Raw genomic sequence first — 21,611 nt, 5'->3', positions numbered from 1 at the left:
CTTGTTGGCCCAGCTCTGTCTGGTGGGAGGTGCCTTCCCCTTGCCTCCTTGCCTTGGTTCTACTGCTCCACTGCCCTGGTGTGGACATAAAGTTCCAGCCCCAGAATCCCATTAGCCCAGTGGAGATGGGCTGGATTTTCAAAAGACTGCTAAACACTGAGGGAGGTGGCTCAGAGCATTTCTCAGTATGAAAGCCTCCAGAACGGCCTACGCAGAGGGACCATCCCGCCACCAGCTCCAGGGGCTGACAATGCCCCATGACCAAGACTGAGTAAGGAGGGACCCCTCTGCATCCTGCCCTCATCCTCCTGCTTCTCCATCCTCCAGCCCCCTCCTCACCCAGATACCGGCTTCACCTCAGAGGCCCAACTAAGTAACGACTGAAGGGTTTTGTGTACTTCCTTGCATTCTCACAGCACATCTCAAATAACAGGAGGGTGAGTCCTCACCTTGGCCCAGGACTTTACACATCCCCCCAACTCCTTAGCCTGGAGTTCGCTCCCTCAGTGCGGACCCCACATTCTAGCTAAGCCAAGCTACTCGCCTGTACTTGTCTCCAGCTCTAGGTTTAGCCCACACCTTTCCCTAGATCAGGAATGACCCCCTCTCAGTTTGTCTCAAAACTACCCATCCTCTGAGACAAACCACCAGTGTCCCCTTTTCCGGGAAGCCTTCTAGCTCTAGCCAATAGCGTGTGGGTTTGAGCCCCATCCCGGGACCCTCGGGTGCTGTGTACCTCTGAGACGTCGCTGCAGTAAGCTTCTGGGGGTCCCCCGGCTCCTGGCACACGTGTGTGAGATTGCTGAATGGATGGGTGTGTGGTGAGAGAAGAGGTGTGAGGGCCACAGAGAAGAGCAGCATGTGCGATGTTAGGGTGAGTGTGGAGTAGGGATCTGGGGAGGGGCACGTGGAGAGGTGGGTCCCAGCGCAGCCTGTGGTCCTGAGCCCACCCTCTGGACTTCTATGCTAGATCTGCTCTCTCTCCCTTGCTCCCCATGGCCCCCAGCTCTGCCCGGACCCCTGGGACCTCTGTGGACCCTGGGAACCCCCATCTAACACCCTAGAATTCCCACAGCCCTCCAGCTGGGCTGAGTGACTCTGGGCGGCTGTGGGTTCCTGAGAGACCCCAGTACGCAGCCCCACCTCCTCCAAGGCCAGACCAGAGAATGGGGGGTTGAGGAGGAGACTGGGGCGATCTTTATTCTCCTCTCAGTGTCCAGCCTGGCTTGTGTCTGCATGTAGAGAGCTGTGTGCACGGCGGTGGCCTGCCTGTCTGTGGCCTCTGAGTGCACTCACCTGTGTGCTCGTGTCCACGCAGGTGTGTCCCTCTCCTACCTGGGTGTCACTGTGCAAGCGCCCGCGTACCCTTGTCTCTCCCAAGCGTGCACAGGCCGTGGCTGTGCTCCTGGGACTGTGCTCACACACGTGTGTCCTTGTCCTCTCGACTGCGTCTGTAGCCTTACTGGTGTGTGCACACATCCACGTCGGTGTGCCCGAGAACGCGTGCATGAGGTTGGGTGGTGTGTGTGGTGGTGGGGTGGGGGGGATGAGGCTGAATGGGAGGCGGCTTTCCGGAGCTCAGAGAAAAAGCAAGAGGAGTCTGGGAGGACAAGGCAGAGGAGGCGGCCCTGCGGATGAGGCTGTGGCTGGTGCAATGAACCCCCCAGTCCCTCTGCCCCCCTCCAGCTGGGCCCACCGCCCCGGGATTAGCGCCAGCACGGGGAGGAAGGTGCAGAGCTCCTCACTCCAGCCTCGGCACCCAGAGACACCGTCTGGGGAGATGAGTCTCAACCTCGTGTGCTTGTCTTGGGGAGGGGTGAGGGGGTGCACAGGGGCACGCAGGGCTGGCAGAGGAGGGACGGACATGGCAGGAAGCCGTGGGGGGTGGATTTGCAGCCATGTGTGTCCTCCCCCCGGGGGTACCAGCAGGCACCCCTGCGCCCGCAGTGCAGCAGTGCTGTCCTGCCCCCTCCCCAGGCTGGCTGCAGGAGCTGGCCCGCCGACTGGAGACCCCCTACTACCTGGTGGGCCGGAGCCCAGCTATAGGGAACAGCTCTGGCCAGAGTGACAACTGTAGCAGCAGCAGCAGCGAGGCCAACAGGACGGGGCCCGAGCTCCTGGGCGGCCCCTCACTGCGCAGCGCCTACATCACCTCCCTCTACTTCGCACTCAGCAGCCTCACCAGCGTGGGCTTCGGCAACGTGTCTGCCAACACGGACACGGAGAAGATCTTCTCCATCTGCACCATGCTCATCGGCGGTGAGGCCTGCCCCGTTCCCAGTCCAGGGCCCTCTCCCCGACTCATGCCCTGGGCCACCCCTCCCTCCCCACCTCCCACAGGGCCCCGAGGTCCTTCCCAGAGGTGCTTCCGCCTAGGGGCCCCAAGGAACCCGAGCCCAGGGCCAGGAGAGCCCACCTGGCCGCAGGACTCCACCCCACACAGCGGCCGGGGGCCTTGCCCAGCGCGGGGCTGCGGGTGGGGAGGACAGATGTGTCCCGCACGGTGTCCGGCCGGGCCAGGCTGGTCCTGGAGGTGACCCCTCTCGCCACCCTCCCCAGCCCTGATGCACGCGGTGGTGTTTGGGAACGTGACGGCCATCATCCAGCGCATGTACGCCCGCCGCTTTCTGTACCACAGCCGCACCCGCGACCTGCGCGACTACATCCGCATCCACCGCATCCCCAAGCCCCTCAAGCAGCGCATGCTCGAGTACTTCCAGGCGACCTGGGCGGTGAACAACGGTATCGACACCACCGAGGTGCGCAGGCCTCCAGGGCCGGCCCTTCCAGCCTTTGCTCCTTCAAGGAGTGTGCGCTCGGCCTAAGATTCCCAGGAGCAGCGGGCTGGAGGGCAAGAGATGCAGAATTCTGACCCCCCTGCCTCCGCTCTGTCCTGGGCGGCCAGCGGCAAGGAGCAGAAGGCAGCCGGGCCGGCTCGGAGGCCCGCCTCCACGCTCGCTAGGTCTAGAGGCCCTGCTCACTGCCGGCCAGGTCTAAGGCCGGGTGGGGGAAAGCAGGGCTGCCCATGGGAGGCGGGGAGGATAAAGTGATTGAGAGGGAGGCAGAGGCGGCCCCCCTCACTGATTGGACCCTGTGTGGAGCTGGCTGCTGTGCGATTGGGGGGAGGGGGGAAATCAAGGCCCCTTCCGGGGGGAGGGGGGAAATCAAGGCCCCTTCCACGCCTGCCCTTGCTCTGAGGCCCTCGGGGTGGAAAGGGCTGGCGGGAGGCTGCCTCCCACTCTCCACCCTAACCTTCGGCACCTGATCCCACCCACAGCTGTTGCAGAGCCTCCCGGACGAGCTCCGTGCAGACATTGCCATGCACCTTCACAAGGAGGTCCTGCAGCTGCCCCTGTTTGAGGCGGCGAGCCGCGGCTGCCTGCGGGCACTGTCCCTGGCCCTGCGGCCCGCCTTTTGCACGCCTGGCGAGTATCTCATCCACCAAGGCGACGCCCTCCAGGCCCTCTACTTCGTCTGCTCTGGCTCCATGGAGGTGCTCAAGGGCGGCACCGTGCTCGCCATCCTAGGTTTGTGAGGGTGGGACGGAGGACGCCAGGGCTTGCGGGGAGGCGGGTGGAACCAGGGCCCCATCTGCAGAAAACGCGGAGAGAAGACGCAGGCAAGGCCACCAGGGAGAAACAGCCAGGGTGGGGTCAGGGGTAGCCATGGAGCCCTGGGCAAAGCTCAGAGCGGACCCAGTGACCACAAGGCGGCAACACAAGGAGGTGAACTCAATCTCACGGGTGCTGTAGGCCAGACTGAGCGAAGGACCAGCCTTCGGTCTGTGAGGGGACGGAGGGGAGCACTTCCTGTCAAGGAGGAAAATCAAATGCTAAGGAGGAAAGTGCTGGAAAGTGTTCAGGCAGGAGAAAGGGAGGCATGGACGCCATTTTTTTTTTTTTTGGTGGTACGCTTTTTTTTTTTTTTTTTTTTTTTTTTTTTTTAATTTATTGAAGTAGAGTCGATTTACAACGCTGTGTTAATTTCTGCTGTACGGCAAAGTGATTCAGTTATACATGTATATATATGTTCTTTTTTAATATTCTTTTCCATTCTGGTTTATCACAGAATATTGAATATAGTTCCCTTTGTTATACAGCAGGACTTGTTGTGTATCCATTCTATGTAGAATAGTTTGCATCTGCTAACCCCAAACTCGCAATCCAATATATATATATATACCACATCTTCTTTATCCATTTGTCTGTCGATGAGCATTTAGGTTGTTTCCATGTCTTGGCTATTGTACATACTGCTGCTGTGAACATAGGGGTGCTTATATCTTTTTGAATTAGAGTTTTGTCTGGATATATGCCCAGGAGTGGGATTGCTGGATCATACGGCAACTCCCTTTTTAGTTTTTTGAGGAACCTCCATTCTGTTTTCCACAGTGGCTGCACCAACTTGCATTCCCACTGACAGTATAGGAGGGTTCCCTTTTCTCCACACCCTCTCCAGCATTTGTCATTTGTAGACTTTTTAGTGATGGCCATTCTGACCGGTGTGACATGGTACCTCATTGAAATTTTGGTTTGCATTTCTCTAATAATTAGCGATGTTGCGCATCTTTTCATGTGCCTCTTGGCCATCTGTATGTCTTCTTTGGAGAAATGTCTGTTTGGTTCTTTTTCGATTGGGTTGTTTGTTATTTTGTTGTTGAGTTGTATGAGCTGTTTGTATATTTTGGGAATTAAGCCCTTGTCGGTCGCATCGTTTGCAAATATTTTCTCCCATTCCATAGGTTGTCTTTTCACTTTGTTTATGGTTTCCTTTGCTATGCAAAAGCTAGTATTTGATTAGGTCCATTCGTTTATTTTTGCTTTTATTTCTATTGCCTTCGGAGACTGATCTAAGAGAACATTGAAACGATTTATATCAGAGAATGTTTTGCTAATGTCCCCTTCTAGGGGTATTATGGTGTAATCTCTTATGTTTAAGTTTTTGAGCCGTTTTGAGTTTATTTTTGTGTATGGTGAGAGGGTGTGTTCTAATCTACACGAGGCTGTCCAACTTTCCCAACATCCCTTGCTGAAAAGATTGTCTTTTTCCCATTGTAAATTCTTACCTCCTTTGTTGAAGATTAACTGACCGCAGGTCTGTGTGAACGCCATGCTTATTCACTGCAACCTCCCCCCGCCCACCCCGGCCAGGCCCAAGAGGGAAGATGCTACTTTCCTAGGGAAGGTCCTCGAACAAGCCCAGGGTTGCGATGGGTGACAGCAGAGCTCAGACTCTGAATACACTTCCCTTCTTGGCAAAAGAAAGAGGTGAAGATGAGGGATCAGTTCCCTAGACAAGGACGGGGAGATTGCAGTTTCAGAGCTGACATGATAATAATGCTGGCCCCAGGGGTCCCGCAGCGGGGTCAGCCCTGTGTCCCGGCCCTTACATGCTTCAACTCACACAAACCTCACAAAACCCAGTGCGGAGGAATGATCGCTATTCCATTTTGCGTAGAAGGGAACTGAGGCTCCAAGAGGTTAATGAACAGGCAGGCTAGGGCTAGAAGCTGTTCTGCTAACTCTAAACCTCAGGCTTCTGAACATTGTGTTCTTAGGCGCTCTGCTCTGGGGAGACTCATCCCGCAGAAAGGGCGCAATTTCAGGGTAGCGGGCAACACGGGGCTGCAGGCTTCGGGGCTGTGGGAGGCTTTCAGCAGGGACCCCAGAGGGTGGGGACGCTGTGATCTGCGTGGGTCACGGAGGGCCTCACACACTGATGGAAAGAGCCAGGACCACAGCCAAATCCTCAGGCAGCAGCACTTGCGGACTCCCTGTGGGGACAGCTGACGCCTGGAGGGGCTGAAGTTTGTCATTAACCTGGAGAACCAGCAAGACCACACGCCCAGCAGCGACTGTGTGTCCATCCTCTCTTCCTTGAGGAGGATGGTCTTCCAACAGGAAACAGAAGAAAGAAATACCATGTGAGCTGAGAGAGGTGTCGTTCATGAGTTTGACTTCTCGCCCTACGTGGAGTTAATGCCAGGACTCTGAACAAACAGAGTTATGGCCACTCACATATGGCTGGCAGTCCTTGAGAAATGATGGGGAACTGGAGAGATTCAGAAGGGCAAAAAGGCAGATTTTGACAGTGGCAGACTGGTCACTCCAAAGCAAGATTGTCTAGTGGATTATTAAGCAGATGGTTTTCAGCTGGGAGCTGAGGAAGCAGCGTGGCTGGGAGCTGGCATGGGTCCTGAAAGAATCTCTCTTCTCTGATGCCAGGCACCAGGTCTCAGAATATCCACGTTCAGTATTAAGACAGCTTCACGGGTGGCCACCGCCTGTGCCGTGGCCTTTGCCTGCAGAATTCCCCAGCACTGGGACTTAAGCCACCTTTGATCCATCCTGTCCCTACCCACATGTTCCAGATGAACTGTTTCCTCTGTTGACGTGGCCCCTCTGGATGCCCTGGTGGATGCCTGGTTCCCCAGCCCTCATCATGGCCTGGTTTTCTGCTTTGCCTTCACCCCATCCCCCACCTGCCTCCTTAGTTGAACATCCAGGTGCTTCCTGCCTGCTCTTTGCAGCTAAGGCTCACGGCACATCTAGCAGTGTCAATTCTGGCCCTTACCTCTGTGTATGAACTAAGAGCTAAGTGTGCAAAGTTAGTTGGGGAGGAAAGAGGCAAGACGAAGAGAGGTGAGCTGGGCGACGGTGCAGGGAGGACCTTACAGGCCTTGATGAGCTGAGCTGGAGGCTGTGTCTGAGAGGCCAGCCTGGAGGGCAGTCTCTGGTCCCTGAGACCAGTGGTATGGAACTCCGTCCTCGGTCCTGTCATATTTCTCGTTTTTATCTCCCCTCTTGGATGAAGACAAGAAATACATACTTATCCTATTTCCAGATGACACACGTGAGGACAGAGAGCTCATTGATCAGATGATCACACTGAGATCCAAACAGCTCTCCGAAGGAACCGGAAGGATGGCCTGAAACCAAGAAAATAAGATTTAACGACGATGCGTTCTGCACTTAAATTTGAGCAAAAGTCCATGAACATTTAGAGGAGGCCTTTAAGCTCAGTGAGTTCTGCTGGCAGCGTGAGGCAGCCCACAGCGGGGGTGGCAGCGAGCCATCGTTTTCCTTAAGGATAAGGAAACGCTGTCTAATCTCGTGAAATGTCTGGCCGTGGGTTGAGCTGCCTTGTGAGGGCCGTGAGTGCTCTGCCCAAGCCCTGGTGGCATGCCATACCTCTTGGGAATGATGGATAGGGGACACTTTTCGGGAGGGAAGGGAAGGAAGTGAACTTTGATTGGCCATCTATGCGTCAGGCACGTTATCTACACTAACTTATCACCGCGTCCCTGGTTGGAGACATCCTATTTCATCGATTCTAAGTCACACATTTTTTCCCCACAATTTAACATCTCTGAGATTAGGATGCGGACTCGAGTTGATGCCATTTTACAATCGCTGTCAGCCAGGTGGCAGTCTCAGCCGGGTGGTGGGAAAACCCTCCATTGACACCTTCTGGTAAGATCGCGAAAGCACCGCAGACTCAGTTCAACGCAGGATCTCTCATATAGATGAGGCACCAGGGCTCAGGGAGGTGAGATAACGCGGCCCCCTGCCTTTTTCACTGTGCCACACAGCACTAACTTGCTGGTTCCACATACCGGTTCCTGGACACGCTCTACCTGAGTCACCTGCAGGGCTTAACAACTGTGGGGTCTCCAGTAGATATTATGATTCTGTAGGTAGTGATGGGCCCTGGGGAGTCTGGTTGGTTTAACTTTTCCGGAGGATTCTGATCCACAGGCAACCTGGGAATCACTAGAACTGGTGTCTCAGATCTGAAATTTGGGCTGTTTCAGCACAGTGCTTTGATCCCAAATGTGCTTGAGCACCGGGGTCACAGTGCTCTTCACCCCGAGCCTGTCTGAGGAGCCAGTGAGGCAGGCAGCAGGGGTCAGCCAGGGCCCGGGCCCTGCTGCTCCCCTCTTGTCCTGGCTGGAGAGGCCCCACTCAACCCCCATCTCGGCTCGGGTGGCTGAGGGGCAGGGCTTGCTGACCTCTGCTTCCTCTTCCCAGGGAAGGGCGATCTGATAGGCTGCGAGCTGCCCCGGCGTGAGCAGGTGGTCAAGGCCAACGCCGATGTGAAGGGGCTGACGTACTGCGTCCTGCAGTGTCTGCAGCTGGCTGGCCTGCACGAGAGCCTCGCGCTGTACCCCGAGTTCGCCCCCCGCTTCAGCAGGGGCCTCCGAGGGGAGCTCAGCTACAACCTGGGTGCTGGCGGAGGCCCCGCAGAGGTGAGGGTGCTGGGGGGCCTGGTGAGGCGGGCAGAGAAGGGCTTTGTGGGAGTGTCGTGTGAGCACCCCACACGTGGTGGTGGTGGGGCTCTACGCCCTGCTGCCCCTTCACACTCTCACACTGTCCTTTAGAGCCCAGCCCAGCTCTGCTCAGCCGCCACTCCCAGCTCTCCCGGCCCATGAGACGGCCCGCGAGTCCAGCGGTACCAGACAAGGAGGCTGTGAGGTCACAGATGAGGGGTGGTGCCCATGGGTCGGGGCCAGGCAGGCCGCACGCTAGTCTCCAGGCCGCCTCTGCAGAGAGCCCTGCAGTGCCCCCTGCTTCTTCACAGTGACACAGGACTGCTCTGAAAGGCTTTTGAATTTTCCTGCCTTATCTTACTAATTCCAAACCGGTTTTTGGTACCAGGTCCTCCTGGATAGTTCAGTTAGCCTGAGGGACCAAGTAGAGGGACAGCGTGTCCACACTTGGCTAGCATTTTGAGGGACAGCAAACGCCTCCGGGGCTTGGTGGCTTTGTGGTGGCAGCAGAAAAGCACCCCGTTCCCTTGCCGAGTCTCTTCCTTGGGAGGTGGGAGACACTGGGCATCCTGTTTAACAAAAACAGCTCCTCCCATCTAGGGCGATGAGACCAGGTCGGGGGGGGGGTGAGTGGGACGTAGCGGGAGCTCCCCACGATGATTCCCTGTCCCCCACCATCCCCAGGTGGACACCAGCTCCCTGAGCGGCGACAACACCCTCATGTCCACACTGGAGGAGAAGGAGACAGACGGGGAGCAGGGCCCCGCAGCCTCGCCAGCCCCAGCTGATGAGCCCTCCAGCCCCCTGCTGTCCCCCAGCTGCACCTCATCCTCCTCAGCAGCCAAGCTGCTATCACCACGACGACCGGCATCCCGGCCCCTGCTGGGTGGCAGAGGGCGGCCTGGCAGGGCAGGAGCTTTGCAGGCTGAGGCCGGCCCCTCTGCTCACCCTCAGAGCTTAGAGGGGCTGCGGCTGCCCTCTGTGCCATGGAATGTACCCCCAGATCTGAGCCCCAGGTGAGCGAGCTCTGGGCCACTAAACTCTGGGCAGAGCTGCAGTGATAGGGCTGGGGCCCCGGCCAGGCACACCCCTGCCCTGGGTGCCCATCTGTTCCTCCAGCCTCCTCCAAGAAGCCTTCCTTGACTCCTCCTCCTCCCTGCTGCCCCCGGTCCACCATTCATGCCATGCACTGCTCAGAACTCTCTTGCTGTTTCACCTCATTCAAGTTTGAATCCCCAGTGAAACTGCGAGCTCCTAGAGGAAGGGACCACGTGTTACCCTTCGCTTGGGGCCCCAAGCCCCTGGCCCAGCTCCAAGCTTCTGCAGCCTCTGCGGACAATGGGGCATCTTGTCCCATGAAACACTGCAGTGGCTGTCTGTCAACTGATTTGTTGTCCTGTGTCCACAGGGTAGTAGATGGCATTGAGGACGGCTGTGGCTCTGACCAGCCCAAGTTCTCTTTCCGGGTGAGGAGGTCTGGCCCAGACTGTAGCAGCAGCCCCTCTCCCGGACCAGGTACTGGGGCCCGGGTCCGGGGGGAAGTTGGCAGGGCAGCCCCTTTGCCCTGGGAGCCTCTGAGAAAGTGGCAGGGCACAGACTTTGGGTGCCCTCTTGCCCTCACCCACCTGCATGGTTTGGGCAGGGCGGTGGGTAAGACCAGCACCTTGGTGTTGGAAGGTAGCTGGAATGGAGCTTGGTGAGATCTCTGCTGCCACATCTCTGTGTGACCTCGGTTCTCACCCCAGCTTCCCGTCTGTAAAAAGGTGGTTGTGCATGTTAAATGAGATAATGGTGCTGAAACCCTCAGCACCGTGTCTGGCCCACTGGGGGGGATACAGGACTGGGGAAGCAGAGTTGGAAGTGGCCCCTGGGCAGGCCAGGCGGCCCAGGTAGTGTCCCCTTGCCTGGAGGACAGAACAAGAGACAGGCACAAAGGCAGCTTCCTGAGAGAGAAGCACAAGCCAGTGTGCCCGAGGCCCCCTGGCGGTTTGCACAGAATTCAGCAACTCAGGTAAGGCTGTAAGTGGTTGTTCCTGGCGGCAGCAGGCCTGGCCAGGCCAGTGTGGTCTGCGCTAAGCGGGCGGAGGCCTGGACCCCACGCTGTCTTCATTCGCCAGCCCTGCCTGGTAACCCCACCCTACTGTCCACAGAGAACAGCCTGCTCACTGTCCCCCTTGGGCCCAGCGAGGTGAGGAACACAGACATGCTGGACAAGCTTCGGCAGGCGGTGGGTGAGGGGCAAGGGTGGGGGCGCCTGCCGTTGTAAGGTCCCCAGCCCACTGACCACGCCCTCCTCCCACCCTCCTCCCTTCCCTGCAGGTGATGGAGCTGTCTGAGCAGGTGCTGCAGATGCGGGAGGGGCTGCAGTCCCTTCGCCAGGCTGTGCAGCTCATCCTGGCACCCCATGGGGAGGGCCCATCCCCTCGGGCGTCAGGAGAGGGGCCCTGCCCGGCCAGCGTCTCTGGGCTCCTGCAGCCTCTGTGTGTGGACACTGGGACGTCCTCCTACTGCCTGCAGCCCCCAGTTGGCTCTGTCTTGAGTGGCACCCGGCCCCACCCTCGTCCAGGGCCCCCTCCCCTCGTGGCACCCTGGCCCTGGGGCCCCCCGGCGTCTCAGAGCTCCCCCTGGCCTCAAGCCACAGCTTTTTGGACCTCCACCTCTGACTCAGAGCCCCCAGGCTCAGGAGAACTCTGCCCCGAGCCCAGCACCCCAGGCCCACCGCCTCCTGAGGAAGGGGCTAGGACTGGGCCCCCGGAGCCCATGAACCAGGCCGAGGCTGCCAGTACCGGAGAGCCCCCGCCAGGGTCAGGGGGCCTGGCCTTGCCCTGGGAACCCCAAAGCCTGGAGATGGTACTGATTGGCTGCCACGGCTCTGACACAGTCCAGTGGGCCCAGGAAGAAGGCACAGGGGTCTGACCGCCAGCCCCAAAGCTGCTGCCGGACATGCTGCCATCTGCCCAGCCTCAGGGGGGAGGAAGGGTGGCAGCCACGCCTGGGACTCCGTGCTGCCCGCTGGCTCAGGGCAGGGAGCTTGAGAGCAAACAAACAAGGGCCTGGCACTGGACTCTCACAGGGAGGGCTAGAACTTACTTCTTCAGCCGCAGGCCCCAGGCTAGGAATCTTTGGGCTCCTACTTCTGGGGCCCTTCCTCACCTCAGCCTGCTCCTCTGACGTCTCATCTCCCTCTGCAGGCTGGGGGACAGTGGCTTGAGGCCAAGGAGGGGGTTCTGCTATCCCCTGCATGTGCCCCTGCCTCACCTGTCCCCACATTTTTTATATTGAAAAAAGAATAATAAAAGAAACTACTTGGGAACTCAGTGCTTTGTATTTACAAAAGAAAAATAATAAAGGGAAAAGTCTGAAGCTAATCAGCTGGAGACACGGAGCAAAGGTGGGAGTCTGGGGGACAGGGTAGGGGCCTCTGCAGAGAGAGAAGGCGAGGGGCTCTGGCACTAAGGCAGCCTGAGGGTCCCACCCTCTAGGGGCTTCCCCAGGGCCAGCCCCGCCCTCCCGCAGAGGCTCAGATCAAGGGGCCAGGAGCTGAGTCTCCCGCAGCCCCCTCTGGTTTTTCCAGGAGCCTGAGTTGCCAGCTCCAGGGGTCTGGGAGGGCAGGGGAAACTGAGGCCAGAGAGAGCCCGTGGGTCCTGCCACCACTTCTCACTGTGGTGTGATCTTGGCAGCCTCGGCCCGAATAAGGGCAATGAGGTCCTGGTTGATGAGGAAGACGAATCGCAGGCTGGCGATCTGCAGGCGGGAGAGAAGGGTGGCTAAGGACGGAGGTGAGACTGGGGGCCGGGGCAGGCCCACACGCTGCCCCACCACACCATGGGGCTCACCCCGGCCTTTCCACCTCCCACCAGCTCACCTCCACCACGGAGTTGTTGCTAAGGCGCCATTTGGAGCCACACAGCACAGGTCGTCCATCGATGTAGATGGGCCGCCGGCCCTCATTGGCAATGAAGAAATCACCGTTGTTCTTCAGCTTGATGACACCTATGGGAATAGAGAGGAACGGGGGTATGATGGGATGGGGGGAAGGCCAGAAGAGGGCCTGAAACCCCCATGTTCCCTCTGCTTCCTGGGGCCGCTAGAAGGCACCCAGGACTCCCAAGTTAGAGATCTTAAAATGCCAGCTCCTCAGCCCCACCCAGTCCCTGAGGTTCCCACGGAGACCAAGCCCCAGGGCTGGAGGGCAGTGAGAGGCTGGCAGCAACATCCTCACACTGCTTCCCGCTGGTACCTTGCTTCCGGGAGATCTTCCAGGCTGGACCCTCCAGAGACAGGTCCACATCAATCTGGTTATCCTTGGTTGCTCTGCCTAGGGTGATCTGGGGAAATGGGGCAGGTGAGGGCTGGAACCTGAGGAATGGGGAGGAGTCCACACAGGCCCAGGAAAGATGAGAAATCAGGGACCAGACATAGAAAGGGCACTGAGGGGAAGATCGACGGAGAAGGGGAACCTAGGAAGGGGGAGGTAGGGGTGGGGATGGGGATGAGGACAGCGAGGGCTGGGCCGGCCTCACCTCTCTCGAGCGCATCAGGTACCGCACCATGCGGCCCCGCAACACTGCCAGGGTCTGGTTGTCAAAGTCCGGAGAGCTCATGCCTGGGGGAGAGCAGCTCATGTCAGAGAGGAGCCCACTCTTAAGAGCCACAGCATGGAAGGCAGGGAGCCAGGGCAAGATCCACTGAGGGAAAGGAGCTAGAGGTCTGCGAAACGAGGGTGAACCCAGCCAAGCAACCAAGCGGGCTCAGGGAGGGGCGAAGGGATTTGGAGCACGACCCTGCTGGTCCCCTGGCCTCCTCACCTGTGATGCTATCTACTAGCACCTGCCACTTATGCAGTTCCTGTTCCAGCTGCCGAATCTCTCGTTTCTGGCGCCGGTCAGCCACTGTCAGCTCTGGGGTGAGGTGGGGTGGTAATGAAGGACACTCTGAGGTCACCAGCACCTTGTACTGTTTCTCTCTGTTCCAGCAGGAGCTCCCACCCCCTCACTGTCCCCACCAGGGCACACTCACCATGTTCTAGGACTTCATCTCGCATTTCCCTGGGGGGCGAGAAGGGAAGGCTGAATCAGGCTCCAATTTGAGCTCACCTGCCATCACCATTAGGTGCTACTGGGCTCCGCGGGACCCCTCAGTCCCTCAGCCCAGTGGTCCCGTGGGCTGCTCCTCTGGCCTTAGCCTCGCTTCCCTCCCTGGGGTGGGGGGCTGGGGAGGGCGCTTAGCAGGGAGACTAACAGCTACAACTGGAGCTCCAGGCCGAGTCTGGGCTGGGCTCCGTTCCCTGCAGCAGGAGAGGCAGGGCCAGGCAGCACAGGGAGCTCTGTCCTGGGGAGACACTCAGCTCTCTGTGCCCTGCCTGTGGCCCCAGCCACTCACTTGAGCTTACTGTCATCAATCAAGTCCTCTGCGTCGGAGAAATTCAGCACTTGGTCCCCCTTGGGCAGCGGCTGCACTGAACGAAGGACAGAGGGAGGGTCAGCGCCAATGCTCCTACTCAACCACAAGCTGCTGAGCAGACAAATGAACTAAGAGAACAAACTGTAAAGACAGCTCATGGGGATGGTCTCGTGCTGAAATCAACAAAAGTCAACCTGATACAGGTAACAGCATGCATGCAGATCAGACTGCACGCTACTTTGGCACAAAGCATTCCTGGGGTTTGCTGGGGGGCAGAGGTGGTTCTAGAAAGGGAAGGGAATTAAAATTGACCTTTGGGGCTTCCCTGGTGGCGCAGTAGTTAAGAATCCGCCGGCCAACGCAGGGGACACGGGTTCGAATTCTGGTCCGGGAAGATCCCACATGCCGCGGAGCAACTAAGCCCGTGCGCCACAACTACTGAGCCTGTGCTCTACAGCCTGCGCTCCACAACTACTGAAGCCCGCACGCCTAGAGCCCATGTTCTGCAACAAGAGAAGCCACTGCAATGAGAAGCCCGTGCACTTCAATGAAGAGTAGCCCCCGCTTGCCGCAACTAGAGAAAGCCCGTGTGCAGCAACAAAGACCCAACGCAGCCAAAAATAAATAAAAATAAAATAATTAAAAAAAAAAAAGTTGACCTTTGCACGCTCTTTTCAGTGTGCAAAGAGTTCTCACAAAGACTTGAACTACGTAGGGAAGGCATTACTATTAGCCGCACGTTACAGATGAGAAAACAGATACAGGAGGAAGGGTTAAGCTATGTGGCTAGTTCAGGACACAGCCAGGAATCAAGGCCTGCTTTCCTGATTCCAAATCCAAACTGCCTCTTCTACCACATCACATGCTCCCAAACATTTTCTGCCACATTCGGCAAGGGGCTGAGAGGCACATGCCTGTCAAGTCTCACTCAGGATGTGTCAGAAGGGAGCCTTAAGCCAGTGTTTTCAAATTGTGGGTGATGACACGTTAACAGGTCATGAAATTCACTTTTTTCCAAAAAAAAAAAAGGAAAGAAATGGAATGCAATAATATCAGAATCCATCAGATGTATTCAGGATAAATACTGTTTTATGAAAGTTTTTCAGTTCTTTTCTGGTCAAAATGTAAAAGCGATTGGGGTCCCCAAATCTGAGAACTCCTGCCTTAGTGTCAGTTCCTAGGGCTGCAGCGTCTGCTCAGCAGCAGCTCCGACTAGCTAGTGAGACTGCTGGTTGAGAAGTCTGACAACCCCTGAGGTATCATCGCTGCCAGGGAAGCGAGGGGGGCTGCACAGGAGCCACAAATGCTCCACCACCACCGCCCTCCACCTTAGTTCAGACTGTGGGGAGACGGGGTTGGGGCAGTCACCCTGCCAGAACTGCCTGAATCCTACCAACCTAATATTCAGCTGACTTGATAGGTAAGCAGTGTACACTCCCTGTTCCTAGGGACTCCAAACATGAAATAGCAAAGGAGAAATCAAATATCCACAAAAGACGACCCCTGAAGAGAAAAATTATACCTTTACATTAACAAATATACACAATAGGGGCTTCCCTGGTGGCGCAGTGGTTAAGAACCCACCTGCCAATGCAGGGGACATGGGTTCGAGCCCTGGTCCAGGAAGATACCACATGCTGCGGAGCAATTAAGCCTGGGCGCCACAACTACTGAGCCTGCGTGCCACAACTACTGAAGCCTGCGTGCCTACAGCCCGTGCTCCGCAACAAGAGAAGCCACTGCAACAAGAAGCCCATGCACTGCAATGGAGAGTAGCCCCCGCTCGCCACAACTAGAGAAAGCCCATGCGCAGCAATGAAGACCCAATGCAGCCAAAAATAAAATAAACTTGTTAAAAACAAACAAAAAAACAAATATACACAAGGTAACTTTTAAAATAGTGACAAAGGAGCTAGCTACAGCAGCAAAAATAAACTTTATCCAGTGTCTGTTCTCTCTGCAGGAGGTCAGTCATAGCTGAGCCTGAGGAAGCAGCAGATATCTGGAATAAAGACGGCTGCCCACTGGGCACTAAATTCAGAGATCCTCAGGAAGGAAAGATGGGGCCTCCCCTGACAAGATTTTCTAAAATCCTCTGGTAGGAATCTTTTATTATCCAGAAGCTGCAGGGTCTAGCGAGTAAGGTGACAGGCAGAACTGCAGCTTCATTTTCAGAACAGTATGAACAACTACAAAGTAGCCAACGTGCAATAATCTTTAGGAAGTAAAGTGTGCTTGGACTGTGAAAGTCTGACCCTGAAACCCAAATCTAACTGAAGAGCTTCCTGCAGTTTAATCAGACTGCTTTCCTAGTATCTGTTTTTAGGAGAGTGAGAGTTTTGCTGGTGAGGGAAGAGAGGAAGCTTTCTGGCCCTTGGGAAAGGAGAAAGACAGGCGGCCTGGGTTAAAGTCCCTGCAGGGATTTGGGAATGGCCTGAAGACAGCCCCACAGCACAAATGCTTGGTGGAAGGAGAGGCAGTGAGGAGGAGTGTGGAGAGAGGGAAGGGGCAGAAAGCCTTAGAGAAAGTGGGTGGGAAAGGGGGACAGGTGAGCGGTGAAGGGACTTTCACATTTTACTCATGTTTGAATGTTACTTGTGAAGAATATACTATTATTTATGTAATGGTAAAACATGTCAAAAAACCCAAAGAAGTCAAGAAGTGGGAGACAACTCTGCCATTTAGTCTTTTTGTTCAGGATTCTAGGCAATTTTGGCTACCCTCACCATGATCCTAAGACCATTCCAGCCACTTTCCCTCCCTCTGGAAGGAAGTGGTTTTTGCTGCAAAGAGAGATGAACAAGACACTGGGGGCCACGGAGGGATTTGTTACAGGGCACCTGAGGGCAGCTGTGTCCAGCCCCCTTCACACTCACATACACGCACCCTCACTCTGCCAGCTCCTGGGCCCAGTTACCTGTCTGGTCCTCCAACAGGTAATACTGCTTCATGAGCTGCCAATGGGCCTGCAGAGCCTTGGCAGTACGGGCCAGGTAGAAGGCATCGGGGTGTCTGTGCAGCAGGTCCTGGAAGGTCTCCAAGGTGGGCTGGCTGGTCTGGAGGGCAAGAAGCACACTCTGGGCATCTGGGTTTCCTTGCTCCTGTCTCTGCTGTACCATCCGTGCCCCCTGCCCCAGTCCCCAGAAGGAGGTGGAAAATGTGATAGCTACTGCCGCCCAGGAAGCCAGGCTTGGCTCTCCCTGAGGACCCGGGGCACAAAGGCCCTGCAGGTGCACGTGCGTCTCCAAGCCGTGGAGCCTCCCCGCAGTCAGTTTTCCAGGTTAGCTGGCTCCTGCCCTGCCCCTCGGCATTACCAGCCCTCAGCCTTACCGATCCCACTTTGCTCAGCAGCTGCTCTTCAGCCTTGCTAAACAGGGCCTTGCTCTGGGTGGCAGCAATGGCCTCTGGGTGCAGCTGTCTCATGGCCTGGCAGGCCAGCCTGGGCAGGAGGGAGATAGAGGGCAGGGCAGGGTTGAAGGAAGGGTGTCAAGCAATCTGGGGTTCCTACTTCTCCAAAGCCTGCAGGCCTCTGAGGTCCAGAACTCAAAGATCCAGGCGCTCAACAGGAAGAGCCCAAGGCTTTAGCACAGGACCTGTGACCTCGTGCGTCTGCCGAAAACATCAACAGGCAACTCAGAAAACTCAGCTTCCTGTGTTCAACCCCGTGAAGAGGCTCAAGGGCACAGCCGCCTACAGGCCAGTCCGGAGGGAGATCCTGAGACCAGCTGCTGCTCCTGTCCCAAGAACTTTCTCCTTACTTGGCCAAAGCTGCCACCCACTAGCCACCTCCTCTTTCCCAAGCTGTGCCCTGCCCACTTCCTGGTATATCAGGGCTGTGGCTATAGCTTAAGTGGTGACAGGGGCTGTGGAGTAGAAGATGGGTGTTAAGCACCTGACCAAATTCTGATGATGTCAAACGAAGTGACTGACAAGGAAGAGTGTGTGTTGTGCGTGTGCATAGGTGTATTTGGACTGTTGGAGCTGGAAGAGGCCCTGGTGCTCTTCTGTTCCAACTCCTTCTTCTGGAGGAAGAAACTGTGGGAGGTCAGTGTGGGAAGGCTGGGAGGTGACCGCCCCAAACCACAATGCACACGGTGGTAGAACAGGACTCCCGGCACTCGTGTGGTATTTTCTCTCATGCTACTTCCTTGGCTTCCAGGTCCTTGCTCCTGACATCCAGCCTGGATTAGCAGGGTTGGTATCAGGAAGCAGCTTCCCCCTGAAGCCTGGCAGGTCTCCAGTATCATCTCAGAAGATACAAGGCCCCAAGGAGCCCTGCCTCCCAGGCCCCTCCCCTGTACAATTCTTTCTGTTCAGGAGCCAAATTCTGGTGTCCCCAGTACCGCGCCACTGCTGGGGCCAGCCCACTCACTTGGAGATGACAGGATCGTAGAGCAGGGCGTACCAGCGCTCCTGGACTTCCCGCAGGGTGAAGCGGCAGCTGAACTTCACGCCCAGGTGGACAGATGTCAGGTCATTGGTCTGCAAGGCCCCAGAGTGGTTTGCTCCAGCCTCAGAGCTGGCAAGAACCCTCCCGTGCCACCTACAGGACACTGCCGGGCTAGATGGGGGGCTGGGAACTGGAGGCTGCGGGGAGAAGGCGAACACAACCCCTGTGGTGGGAAGCACTACCTGCAACACGGCATTGATGAGCAGGAGGTCGTCCGCAGGCTTCCAGCGGCCCAGATCCTTGGTCACCTGGAGTGGCTGTTTGCTCTTCTTCACACGTTTGGTGAGTCCAGGGGCTGGGGCTGGGCTGGGCGGCACAGGGGTGCTGGGGGCCTTGGACACCTGGGCAGAGGGCAGGAGCAGAGTGAGCTCATCAGGGCAGCTAGGGCTTCAGGCCTAGAGCTTCGCACACTGTGTGGCAGCTCCAGCCCCACCCAACAACAAGCCACAGGCAGGGGGCCTAGCTTTCCAGTGCCCATCCCTCCCCCTTCCCGCCCCCATCAAAGTACTTCTACACAGTCCTTGACCATATGGGGTCTTCTTTTTGCTGGTGGCGCCCCCCCAACCCCAGCATGGAGGGTGGGTGGGGAGGATACCAGGAAAACTCTTGCTGGTACAGTGTCTGGGGCCAGAGCAATGCCACCTGGGGGTTATTTTTACAGCCAGCAATGCTCGGAACAGGCTGTCTGCTCCCAGAATAGATGCATGCTCTATGCCTCCCACACAGAATGTGATACAGGATGCACTGACAGGGTGGTGATGGGTGCAGCAAGAAAAGCGGAGTAGCGAGAGATGGGCTCCCAGGAGGGAGGCATCTGAGGTAGGCCGGGGCAGCTTGATCCTCTCACAAGCCTCCTCTGCAGGGCTCTTGCCAGCTGGCAAAGGTTGTGGGGAAACACAAAATCTGGCACTGGCCCCCACCCCTCTCCATTCCCCACGTCTCCCAATCCTTACCTTCTTCTTCTCACTGGAGGAGGGTTCACTCCCCGAACAGCGCCCTGGTTCCACCCCACTGGCCCCCTTTGCCCGGGTAGAGGACTTAGCCAGGCTGCTCTCCACCAGCTCATCGTCAAACTTCTTTCTCTTGATGAACCTGAGAAGAGTCCTACCCAGTGAACGCTCTGTGCCCCATCCCCAGTACCCACTCACACACACCCAGCCCCCAAAGTAGAGCAGGTTCCCAGCAGGTAGGATGCTAACTGCTCTGGCTCAGTGGATGGGGCATGGAACTGCTATGCTCCACCCCTGAGATGACAGTGTAACTGCACCACAAAGATTTCCTGTCCAAAACCTAAGATCTCCCTCCCTTGCTCTCAGTCTCATTGGGAGGGACTTAGTAGGGACAGGAAAAGCACAAGAGTCTGCCAACAGTTGGGCTCCAGAGGGGCTCAGGGAGCCATTCCCAACAGGGGTGAAGGCATGCAGCAGTCTCAGTCTCTGGCCCTTCAAACCCTAGTACCTGGAGGAGCTTCTCCGTTTAGGGATGGTGCCCAAAGCCTGTGAGGAGGCCCGCTTCTGCCCTGCCAGTGACTCCTCATCCTCTGAGCGGCTGGCAGTGCCTGATGCCATCAGGGATGAATCTAGCAGCCCCTGAGAATCTAGAAGAAGAGAAGTGGTGAATCCAGGCCTCCTAAATGCCTAGCAGAGCTCTGAGCCTCTGCACATGGGACCCCTCCTCAGCCCCCCTTCCCCTACCAGCCCTCTTGGTCCCTCCCCTGCTTCCTTGACACTTGAAGTTTTAAGGTGGGAGTTCCTTGGCCATCCAGATCCCATCTGGGCCCAGACCTTCCACGCTGGGCAGTTCTCCCGGTGCCACGTGTCATGTCGTGCAGCACATGGTGCTCAGGTCAGACTGGTGATGCCGACACACCGGGCTCTGGGCATAACTGCTCCCTCTGCCATCAAAATGCAGCCATGCCAAAGAGCGTCAGCTCAACAGCAAGTCAGTCAACTGTGGCCTCTGCTGAGAGGTACGTGGGTGGTGCTGGCCCAGGGGGAGGTGGCAATGCCCAGCCAGGACCGAATGACACACGTGCCAGGCACGGGGTGGAATCAGCAGATGCTTGGCGCCTGAGCGTTTGGGGAGCTGGCCCGGCCTCATACTACCTTTGTCCATCCTCTCACAGTCCCAAAGCCACTGGTTCCAAACCACAGGGCTAGAGGGAAGGGTCCCACAGGCTCATCCAAGGATTCTGACCAGGTGAGCTTAGAGGCTGAGAAGAGATTCTGCAAAGGAGAAATGAGGCTCCCTGAGGCTCAGGTTTCGAACTGGCCAGCTTCACCTCCTTATACTGGAACAGGTCCCCAGGATCCCATAAGCTAGGGAAAACACCAGGAGAAGAGACACAATATATTCTGCCAATATGACCCTGATAAACCAGTAGCCTTTCTAAGGTCACCGACATCTCTGAGACAGTGATAAAAGCTATGGACCCTAGAAAAATGTACACATTAGAGTGGTTCACAAACCACTCTAATTCTACTCATAGCCCCTAGGTTAAAGGCCTTGACTATAAACTAGCAAGAAACAAGGGATTCTTGGCTCACTTTTTGTCAGCTGCCCATTCAGCTCCCCTCCCAGCCCAAAGCAGGGAAAAGGAAACGGAGATTGAACTCCCACCAGTCCATCTCACTTTTTTTCATCTGAAGCTCTGGCTGAAGATTTAGTGGGTGGTACCTCGTGGAAGCTAAAAAACGCGGCTTGGGAACTGAGCAAATATCAACCACCCTGGGGGGGGGCCCTCGCCTAAGCCCGGAGAACTCAGGTAGTAGGGACTCTGCGGAGCGCGCCGCTTCGGAGAGTCCCGCCCCTTCTGACCAGGGCGTCTCTCCGCGCAGCGTTCTAGCTCTGCCCCCAGGTGCGCTCCTCGCGCCGTACCATTTGATACGGCTGGGAATCTTGCCACCTGGGGAGAGGGTGAAGGGCCCGATTCCGCGGGTAGACTGGGGCAGGGTCAGCGCCGCCTGCCTTCTCCGGCCCTCCACCCCTCGTTCTCCCCCCAAGGGCACACCCACAGTAGGGGATTAGTCCAGGTCTGTTTCACGGGCTCGGGATAGGAGTGGTGACGAAGTCAGCCCTGCAACGCAAAAGCAAAGCACCGAGTGAACCCCGATGCCCTTGCAGCCTTGGTTTAAGCCCCACGGGCCGGTGGCGGGGAAAGGGTGACTCCCAGACCAATTCTCACCCCACCTTCGGCATGCCACCTTTGCGCATGCGTAACTTCTAGGACCAGATTCTGGCCCGATCCGGCCCACGCATGCGCAGATTATCGGGGCGCTCCCGGGGCGGGGCCCCAAACCTGGCGGGGTGTCGTCCCCAGCGGCACTCTGGAGAACTCCATTTCATCCCCAACTCTGCTCAGAACACTCAGAGGCGAACCGCGAGGTCTCACCATTCCTAGGCTGCCAGCTCCAACAATTTCTCCGCGGCGACGGCAGCAGCCGCAGGGCCAAAGCCGGCTTCCGTGAGGCCCGTCTACTTCCGGGTCTA

At 57.1% G+C, this 21,611-nt stretch overlaps 2 protein-coding genes across 5 annotated transcripts in view; one reads left to right on the top strand and one right to left on the bottom strand.

The window, feature by feature from the left end:
* Window positions 1-11,574, top strand: part of KCNH3 (potassium voltage-gated channel subfamily H member 3) — an 18,332-nt gene extending 6,758 nt beyond the window's left edge. Inside the window, exons 8-15 of the mRNA XM_024736937.1 lie at window positions 1,978-2,259; window positions 2,560-2,759; window positions 3,278-3,527; window positions 8,031-8,248; window positions 8,954-9,285; window positions 9,678-9,784; window positions 10,420-10,496; window positions 10,589-11,574. Of these exons, the coding sequence (XP_024592705.1) occupies window positions 1,978-2,259; window positions 2,560-2,759; window positions 3,278-3,527; window positions 8,031-8,248; window positions 8,954-9,285; window positions 9,678-9,784; window positions 10,420-10,496; window positions 10,589-11,185 (2,063 nt within the window). The 3' untranslated portion in view covers window positions 11,186-11,574. The remainder of the gene's footprint in view (window positions 1-1,977; window positions 2,260-2,559; window positions 2,760-3,277; window positions 3,528-8,030; window positions 8,249-8,953; window positions 9,286-9,677; window positions 9,785-10,419; window positions 10,497-10,588) is intronic.
* MCRS1 (microspherule protein 1) lies at window positions 11,573-21,611 on the bottom strand. 4 transcript variants are annotated; one of them, XM_024736936.1, is made up of 16 exons: window positions 21,514-21,605; window positions 21,000-21,198; window positions 19,907-20,347; window positions 19,581-19,719; window positions 19,076-19,214; window positions 18,305-18,463; window positions 18,045-18,154; window positions 17,003-17,111; window positions 16,590-16,728; window positions 13,652-13,727; window positions 13,289-13,317; window positions 13,078-13,170; window positions 12,793-12,875; window positions 12,510-12,597; window positions 12,135-12,262; window positions 11,573-12,013 (listed from the first exon to the last, which is right to left on the bottom strand). In XM_024736936.1, the coding sequence occupies exons 4-16, from the start codon at window positions 19,688-19,690 to the stop codon at window positions 11,927-11,929; spliced, it is 1,350 nt and encodes a 449-aa protein (XP_024592704.1). In that variant the 5' UTR covers window positions 19,691-19,719; window positions 19,907-20,347; window positions 21,000-21,198; window positions 21,514-21,605; the 3' UTR covers window positions 11,573-11,926. The 4 variants fall into 4 exon arrangements, with proteins under 4 accessions (XP_024592704.1, XP_024592700.1, XP_024592703.1 ...); XM_024736932.1 differs by having other exon boundaries at window positions 20,228-20,347; XM_024736935.1 differs by having other exon boundaries at window positions 20,228-20,347; window positions 21,137-21,198.

Source organism: Neophocaena asiaeorientalis, unplaced genomic scaffold (assembly GCF_003031525.2).
Source record: "Neophocaena asiaeorientalis asiaeorientalis breed wild unplaced genomic scaffold, Neophocaena_asiaeorientalis_V1.1 scaffold134, whole genome shotgun sequence".
Taxonomy (NCBI): Eukaryota; Metazoa; Chordata; class Mammalia; order Artiodactyla; family Phocoenidae; genus Neophocaena; species Neophocaena asiaeorientalis.
The sequence above is the reverse complement of the archived record's forward strand: the minus strand, read 5'-3'. Positions and strand labels throughout refer to the sequence as shown.